Below are 9,466 nucleotides of genomic sequence, written 5' to 3'. Positions count from 1 at the left end.
CTCAGACATGTGACCTGGAAGATACCTGCCTTGTGACTTAGGCATAAAATGCCTTTTAAGCTTTTTGTGAAGCGAGACTAACACTCGGCCATATGGCCTGGCGGATACACACCTTGTGGCTTAGGGATAAAATGCCTTAGAAATTTTTATATGGGACTAACACCCCGTCGTTAAGCCTGACGGATACTCGTCTTATGGCTTGGGCATAAAGTGCCTTGTTTAGCAGGACTAACATCCGAATTATGGCCTGGTGGAACTTGCCTTGTAACCTTGGCATAAAATGCCTTATTTAGCGGGACTAACACATAGATTATAGCCTGGCAGAACCTGCGTTGTGGTCTTGGCATAAAATGCCTTATTTAGCGGGACTAACACTCGGATTATAGCCTGGCGGAACCTGCCTTGTGGCCTTTTCTTGTCTCCTTCCTATCCTTGCCTCTCTGGCTTTTGGTTTTGCTTTTGACTCGTCCTTTTATCCTCTCTTGACGCTTGAACTTCATTATCTAGCCTTATGTACTTCTGGCCTTTGTCCATTAGCTGTTGGTACGTAGCGGCTAGACTCTTAATTATAGAATCTATGAATTTGATGCTGTGCATTCTTTTTTTTAATGCATTACATGCTATCTCATGATTTAATTCTTGACCTGCATTGCTTCTGTATTGAACCGTGAGATAAAGCTCCTTAAAGACTCACCCTCTGCTTAGTGGATCTTCTGCAAGTCAGAGGAAAACTTTTTAGTAGGTATACAAGTAATAAATCTAGATTTAAATAATATAGCAAATTGTATAAAGTTCTGAATTGAACTTAGGCTCAAATGTTTGTACTATTTCTAAGCCAAAACTGTGAGTGTTGACAAAAACACTCGGCACAACACAAAATCGCTGACATTCTGAAGTTGCATGGCTGTCCTAAAGATCGCCAAGTGACTTATGGGATTTGCTGTTTCGTCATATTTGTCCAAACTTGGAAGTTTGAACTAAGCAGCAAATATCTCTGCTAAGATCTCTTCTGAAAGGAGCGAGGCATCGTCCAGCCCATAATCCTCCTCCTGCTCCTTCTAATATCTTTGTACGACCCGTATAAGGTTCTAGCCAACATCCTTTGGCGCTTGATCCTACAACTCGTCTTCCTCCAGCTTTGCCTTCCCCTTGGACTACGTTTGAATTACCTCCATCTGAATCCTTGCAGTATCAATGGAGGTGTCCTCCCTTACCCTAGGAGCCATAAATAAGGCCTCCTCTCGAGCCTTATATTGCTCGAGAGTGGTCTATAGCCTTTTAGTGTATTAGAGTATTTGCTCGTTATTTAGATTATTGAGATCTACCTGGTTGACCATCAATGGGGCGTTTTTTCCACTACTAAGAGTGGAGGAAATGATTATGCCTTTGTTGGCAGCAGCCTTAGTAGCAGCTCGTAAATTGTCAGCAGCCTTAGTAGCAGCTCATAAATTGTTAGCCATTTTAGAGAATAGAAAAGGAAATAAGAGAACGATTTTAATCCAAATGAAGAAAGAAAATTCAATAGATTTCCCAGCAATAGAACCAAATGATATGGCTAAAATGAAGCTGTGCCACAATTGGTCACTCTATAAGAAAGAGAACATGAGGTGGTTAGCACCTAGGGCAACCACTCCGATACTTAAGTCAGTAAACTGAAAAATAGGGCGAGTGTAAAGAATTGCTTAGAACTCAAGAGTAGTTGTGTAAGAATGCATACCTTAGTCTTTGTGATCATTAGCTTTTATACTGTAAGAAAATGGAGTTAATTATCACATCTCTTGAAAATCCAATTAGTACCGACTAATTGATAGGAGATTCCATGATTATAGATGTAATAGGGATCTATTGGATTGCGTCCTCTAATAGTAACTTTCCGTAGAGCCTCGCCCTGTAGGTTGAGAGGGCGAGCCTTGATGAAGAGATGAGACTTGAAGCATCCAGGTTTTCTTTTCATTCGATGGGACCGAGTATCATCTGATCAGACCCTTGCCACGTGGACCTATCTTCGAGTGCCAACACATGGCTTGCCTTGGGCGGTTATTGTGCTATATCAATATGTAAACTTCATGATTTTTCTTTTTCTAGTCGATGTGGGATGGGATCCCATAATAATAATGCAATCTACACATCTATTCACCAATTTAGAAATAAAATGAAAGGGGAATAAGGGGTGAAGATATAACAAAATCTTGGATGTCTTGAATGATAGCAACTAACTCTTAGGGCATGCTTAAAATTAAGAAATAAATGTATTGCTTTAAGAGTAATGAGTCAATCTTAAAAGACCATAAGTTGAATTGTTACCCGAAGACCAACACCTTTATCTATCAAAATAGACATATAAAAAGATTTTGTTGTGAACCATTAATTAATACACTATGAAATCATATAATAAACTCGTAGCTTACTTCAAAATTAGGCAACAAGGTTAAATTTCAATAGACCTATAGGAGGAGTTTAGTTTTCAGCAAATAGTACTCCTAGAATGATGTTGCTGAAGAGCCACAAAGAGCAATTCTTCAACTGATTTCAAGCTCTAGTAATCGAAATCATAGGATCAAAAGTTATCCTCCTTAAGATTGCAGCATTCCTAAATTTCCAAATCTTCCAGCATAGAAAGCTAGCAATCTTGAGTTATATTTCATCTTCAAAAAGGAAGGAATCTTGAATGTCCTTTTACCAGAATGCAAATGATACAAAACCTTCCTCTTGAGGCCTAAAGTTTAGAGTTGAGCCAAACTAAGTCAATTGAGCATGTCGGTAGGAAAAACAACATGTGCTTTATATTTCTTCCTTGTGTTGGCATATAAGGCATAAGGGAGAGGCACTACACTTCTTTTTAAAACAAGTTTTCTTTAGTGATTAGAGAATGTTTACATACACCCTAAAGAAACATTTTGATTTTAGGGGAAACATGCAGGGACAATAGTCTATTCCAAAAGAATTTAGGAAGGGAATTAGAAGAGGATGGGAATTGCATTACTTCATTGTCAACTTGAACTTGCATAAGAAATTTGTACATCTTTCCAACAATTGAAACCCCTAATATGGAATAATGCCATATTAGTATATCCTCTCTCAAAGTAGCCCCTATAGGTATCTTGCTTATCTCTAAAAATTCTTGAGGGGAGAGAATTGCATAGAGAATGTTAATAAAGGTCCCACTAATTAGTCCTTTGCTTAATTAATTTTGTCACATATAACATTAGGCTATCTCTAGGACATGTACTAGTAACTTTAAAATTTGGAAAAGTAAGTACCCAGGCTTCCTACCTCATATTCAAGAATGAAGGTCTCATAACATTGTAACACCTCTTACCCTATTCAGATGTAGATTAAGTAAAGATTGCCACAAAGTATACTTTCTTAAACATTTCAAAACTAGACCATGTATTTAATATATATAATTATCAAGTTATTAGATAGTTCATGTAATTTTTATAATGTGAATAAAGTAAAAGTGAAAGATTTTAAACTAAAAATTTTCGCCGAGTTTCTTCTATTTTATCAATATCTTAATCTATGGTACATATAAAAAATACATTTATAATTATACTCTCATTTTTCATTTGATGTTATTGTTGCTGGAGGCTTAAATTCCAATCTCTGATACACGATGTAACAGAAAAAAAAAAAAAGAAAATAAAGAGAAAGAAAAAAACAAAGAAGAAGAAAAATACAAAGAGTTTTACGAGTTCGAATCGTGCTTTGAGGATCATTCTATGTCTTAAAAGAAGAAATCTTTTATTAATGATGAGTTACAGAGAGAGAACAACCACACAGGAGCTCAAGCTCGATTATAGATCAACAATAGTAAAGAAAAACAATCATAGCGCTTTTTTTTTTCACCTTGCGCACTTTTTCACACTCCAAGAATAGAGGGACGTCTGCTCCTTAAATAGCAGACTCAACAACCTTGGCCCCATGAAAAAACTGAAAAACCCCTCAGATCTTTTAAATGAAGGCGAAAAAACAAAACGTCGTCGATCCTTTTAATCTTCTCAGGCGTTCCGAGCACTTTAAAGAAATCGCATGTCAGACCTTCTGAGCACTTTGAAGAATCCATGCATTCTGACCTTTCGGGCATTCTTGCCTGTGCGAGTCTTCAGGCTTATAGGCTACTCTCACCCTCTAGTCTCCGGGCTTTCGAGCTCTCAAGTCTTAGTGAATCTTCGACTCTCCGGGCTTTTCTTCTTGCCTTGCACACTTTCGAGTATCCGAGCTCTCCTAGACAATTGGCCTACCTTGACGAGCATCCGGGCTCCATCAGCCCTGCGAGCATTCCAGGCACTCCAGCCCTTCTTTCATTAGGATTGCCTTACACAGCCCTGCTTCCATGAGGCAGGTTGGCCCTTCCTTCTGGCAGGTCTTCCCTTCAACAAATCACCCCACCAACAGGTCATCACACCTCATTTTTGGTCGTTACCTTGTTTGATCATCTGCCAAGCTGTAATACCCGGCTAGATTCCGGCATCAGAATTCTACTTTCCGATGGAGTTCCGGTTGCCGAAAGTCTTTAGACGGGATAGATTTATGCTTTTCTCAAATGTTTTGGTATGTTTCATAGTTTTAAAGCATAAGGAAATGAGTTTTTGAGTGAAATGAACCAAGGCAGAAAAGCCAGGTTCGGCCGCCGAAGTTGAGGTTCGGTCGCCGAACATGCATGGCTTTCGGTTTCACGAGTGGCCGCCGAAGGTGGTCTGGCCAGCCTCCTATAAAAGGCCCTCAGTCGGTTGAAACGATAAGATCACCGTTTCTTTGACCTGCTGAGGTGAGACCCTGTCCTTTTGAGAGTTTTCTTCATGTTTTCATTAAATCATGCACAAATTTGATTGATTTTTATGGTGTTTTGAAGGTTTTGAGCTCAAACTTGAGATTTTGAAGTTTGGAGAGTTTGAAGGAGAGTTGCTCCAAAACTCCACGTTAGGATCGTTCATCTTCTTGGTTTTAAGAGGTAAGTGAAGATCCTGAGCTTGTTTTTATGTTTTCTGAAGGTTTTATGAGGTTTTGGGGGAGAGTTGCATGAATAGGGTTATTTTTGATGTTTTGATGATTTTGTGAGAACCATTTGTATCTGTGTTGTATGTTTGTGTTGTTGGGGTTTTAAGGTAGTTTTTGACCCCTTTGAGCATATACTTGGGTATATGCAAGTTGAGGGATAGAGGTGTTTGAGCTTGGGAGATGTTTTGTGCTTTTGGCGAGAGGCAGAGCAAGTTTCCGCCTTGTGGATGAACTCAGGTTCGGCCGCCGAAGGTACATTCGGCCGCCGAACCCATGAGGAGGTGGCTTCGGCTGCCCAAGCTTGCCCCTGAGCCTTTGGACTTTCGGCTCTGGAGGGGAGTTCGGCCGCCGAAGGTTAGAGACTTTCGTCTCTGGAGTGCCTTTCAACCTCCGAAACTTGTGATCAAGCACAATTTAGCCACATTTTTATCATAATTATTATTCTTTATTTACACATTTTTGAGTTTAATTTATGGTTTTTATCTTATTTTTACAGAAAAGGAAGAAATTGAAAAATTGGAGAAAAAGTGCAGAAAATTGACAGAAAAGTGATTGGGTCAGTGATTTGCCCAGTGATCTGCCCAGATCAAGCTGAAGCAGAAATCTGGAGGCAACAGGCAGAAGTGATATGGGCAGTGATTTGCCCAAGACATTCGAAGAAGTCGGGCAAATCACTTTGACAGCAGAAACCTGGAGGCAACAGACAGAAGTGATATGGGTAGTGATTTGCCCAAAACACTCCAATCACCGGGCAAATCACTTTGACAGCAGTAACTGGCAGAAGAGCGGGAAATTGGGCAGAAAACAGAAATCCGAATTTTTAGAAGTCCAAATCCAACCCAATCACTACCAACATAAAATCAAGAGCCACGAAAGAGCTTCTCATCCAAGGAATTCCAATTGCAATTAAATTCAACATCAAAAGAGGAGTCAAACACCAAATCAAAAAGGGATTTTGAAACCCTAGATGAATGGAATTCTTCAGCTATAAAAGGAGAGCCTCCAAAACCAGCAAGACATCTTCTGATCAGGAACTCAGCACCTGCTCCCTCGCCAGAAACTCTGCAGCTGCTTTTCTTTTCTTTTCTTTTCATCTTTTGTGTATTTTAGTCACCATGAGTGGCTAAATTCATTCTTTTCTAGTTGAAGTTGAGAATATTCAGATTTGTGATGATTTGGGAGGTTTAATACTCCATTGTTGAACTCTTGTTTGTTTCAATATTTATGCAATCTGATCTTTTCCATAATTATTACTTGGTTTTTAGAATCAATAAGGGCCCATTGCTTTTAAATTGCTTAAGTGATAAATTGTTTGAATGATTTAGGTCCGTAATTGCTTAAATTGTTTGAACATACATATAATCAGTTGCATAACCTAGCCTTGACCACGCGGTTTGCAAGGATAGAATTGGGTTTCTCTAAGTTTTAATGCGATCAACGGTTGTTCGATGCTAAATGCCCCAAGGACGTTCCTTGGCAACTTGTTGATCAGTGTTTGATTAGCGAACGTTTCCTAATCCAACTAGAACTAAGGAGGAATTTGGATTGTGAGAAGCGTCTTCCACAACCAAAACTGATTTATTGAAATCAAATAGGAGTCTTTAGTGATCAATGATCAAATCTGAACAAACTGAATTAGGCTCACACTTCGGCTAGAATCTCTTTCTCATTGAAATTCCTTTTCAATTAAATTATTGATCTCTTTTGCTTTTAGATTTTAACTCATCAAAACAAACCCCCTCTTTTATTTACTTGTTATTTACTTTACCTAGTCATTATTAGGAAAATCTTTGGTGTCAATTCCCTGTGGTTCGACCCTATTGCCACTATCTGCAAATTTATTTGTTGATTGATAATAGGTTTATTTTTGACGGCTTCGACAACCGTTATCAACTTGCCCCCGAAAGGGTTCGGCTGCCGAAAGTAGAGATTCGGCCGTCGAAGGTGCATGAGTTTCGTCTCTGGAGAGGACTTTCGGCCGCCGAACCTGCCGCCGAAAGTGTTCTGTCCAGCCTTCTCTTGCATGCTTTGCATGGATGTTTGAGTGAGTTTAAGGGGATTCTTGGGAAGTTTCATAGAGTTGGTCATAAGCTAGTTTGGTCCCTCATTTGAGTCTATCTGTATAGGTACAGACCAGAGGAACCAGAGAGAGCAGCAGTGAGTACTGCTCCAGAGGTTTCAGAGCCTGCAGAGTCAATCCAGATAGCCAGAGGTGAGTGGAACTAAACTTAATTCTTTGAATTGAGAAATAAAATGCTTTTAGCATAATTCATGCATCATGAGTATATAGTAGGTTGATTGCATTACAATTCACGAATATGTTGCATTGCATAGTTATTTGTTGATGTGGGTGAATGCTGAATGATCCAATAGTCTCTGAGAGAAGTCCAGGAGCCTTTGACTACGCCCTGGCAGGTATAGAGAAGTCCAGGAGCCTTTGACTACGCCCTGGCAGGTATAGTAAAGTCCAGGAGCCTTTGACTACGCCCTGGCAATGGTCAGTACAAAGGTGTTATATACACATATACATATATGACAGGAAGACCAGGTGCTCGATTCTACGCCCTGGCACGGTAGAGTTACCGGGACTATGTGGTGACAGGTTTACCCTTGATGTGGATTGTCTGTGTTATGATGCATTCCATAAGATCATGCTTTAATGATATGTTTTACTGTTCTACTCACTAGGCTATAGAGCTCATCCCACTCCCTTAACCCAAGTTTTGCAGGTTCAGTGTTCAATGTACAGAGGAGATCAACAGAGTACAGAAAGAGTAAAGAGATTTGTAATAGCTTAGAGTGGACATGTAATATTAAAGAGATGTCATAGTTGTGTATAAAGTTAGAAATGTGCTTGACTTAGTGATGTTTGTGTTGTACATCTTTTGTTATATACATGATCTGTATATATATATGTTTTACAGAGTATGTGAAAAACCAAGCTTAACAGGTATGAGTTAACCCATCTAGAGCAAGCTCTAGTCAGGGGTACAAAGTACAGAGTACAGAGATAGTGCATGCACAGGTTAAGCCTTGGTACAGAGAAAAGAGTTTTTAGTTTCACAGAAAATGTATGATCATGTATGAGATTTACAGGTACACAGGTACACAGAGAGTATAGCAGGCTTGCTACGGGTTCTGGCGGCCTTAAGCCGACCTGAATCCTAGCGCCGGTGACGGTCCATTTTGGGGTCGTTACACAAGCCATCTACTGGACATCTGATCTCTCTCTCTTTTATACAAAAAGTTCTAAGCTTTTTTGAAGAATTCGAGTATCAGTCCTTCAATTCTCCACCTTGCTTGAACTTCTTTAACTCATGTGAATCCTCTCTCTTTCTTTGACCTGACCCTCTTCATTCTTCTGTCAGCCTCAATAAGCTCAACATCCTTTTGAACTTGTTAACCGATAAAGTCTTGGTGAGTACATCAGCAAGATTTTCTTCTATGTGAATTTTTAAAATCTTGACAATGCCTTTAGATAGCAAATCTCTAACGAAGTTTAATCTGATATCTATGTGTTTGGCTCTTTCATGATGCATATTGTTTTTTGACAAATTGATGGCACTTTGAGAATCACAAAACACCTCTATTGTCTCTTGTTTGCATCCGAGCTCCTCCATCACACCTTTTAACCAGATTCCCTCTTTAATGGCTTTTGTTAATGCCATATACTTGGCCTCTATGATAAGAAGAGCTACGACATGTTGTAGCCCAGACTTCTAGCTTACAACATTTTCACCAACAGTAAATACATACCCTGTCGCCGACCTCCTCTTGTCCAAAGTAGCTGCATAATCAGAATCATAAAAACCTCTAACTTTCAGACTTGATTCCCTAACATAATTGAGTTTCAGCTTCTTTGTTCCTCTAATATACCTGAGTACCCATTTCACAACATTCCAGTGGTCTCTTTTTGGTTTGCTCATGAACCTACTAATAACTCTGACTGGATAAGCCAAATCTGGCCTAGTTCTGATCATAGCATACATGATGCTACCAATAGTTCTTGAATATGGGACCATTTCTTTGAATGACTCATCAAACTCCTTTGAATCCTTGCTCGAACTTAGCTTGAAATAAGACCCCAATGGAGTATTCATAGCCTTTGCTTGGTCCATTCCAAATGTTGTTAAAACCTTCTGCATGTAATCCTCTTGAAATAGAGTTAATCGATGTAATACCCGGCTAGACTCCGGTATCGTAATTCCTACCGTCTGGTGGAATCTCGGATGTCAGAAGCCTCTAGTAGGGTAGAAACATGTCTTCATAAAATGTTTTAATGTTTTTCATGGTTTTAAGTAAAGAGGAAATGAGTTTTTGAATGAAAACAACCTTGGAGGAAAACCCAGGTTCGGCCGCTGAACCTCAAGTTCGGCCGCTGAACCTCAAGTTCGGCCGCCGAACATGCAGGCATTTCGGGTGTGCCTTAGGCCCCCGAAGGCATAGGTTGAGGAAAGTCCAGGTT

General features: G+C 39.6%; 1 protein-coding gene across 1 annotated transcript; it reads right to left on the bottom strand.

Moving 5' to 3' along the window:
• Window positions 1-8,720: 8,720 nt before the first annotated feature.
• LOC122722078 (secreted RxLR effector protein 161-like) lies at window positions 8,721-9,119 on the bottom strand. Its single transcript, XM_043951731.1, has one exon. It carries the CDS (start codon window positions 9,117-9,119, stop codon window positions 8,721-8,723), a length of 399 nt encoding a protein of 132 aa, XP_043807666.1.
• Between the last annotated feature and the right edge of the window lie 347 nt (window positions 9,120-9,466).

Source organism: Manihot esculenta, chromosome 16 (genome assembly GCF_001659605.2).
Source record: "Manihot esculenta cultivar AM560-2 chromosome 16, M.esculenta_v8, whole genome shotgun sequence".
Taxonomy (NCBI): Eukaryota; Viridiplantae; Streptophyta; class Magnoliopsida; order Malpighiales; family Euphorbiaceae; genus Manihot; species Manihot esculenta.
The sequence above is the reverse complement of the archived record's forward strand: the minus strand, read 5'-3'. Positions and strand labels throughout refer to the sequence as shown.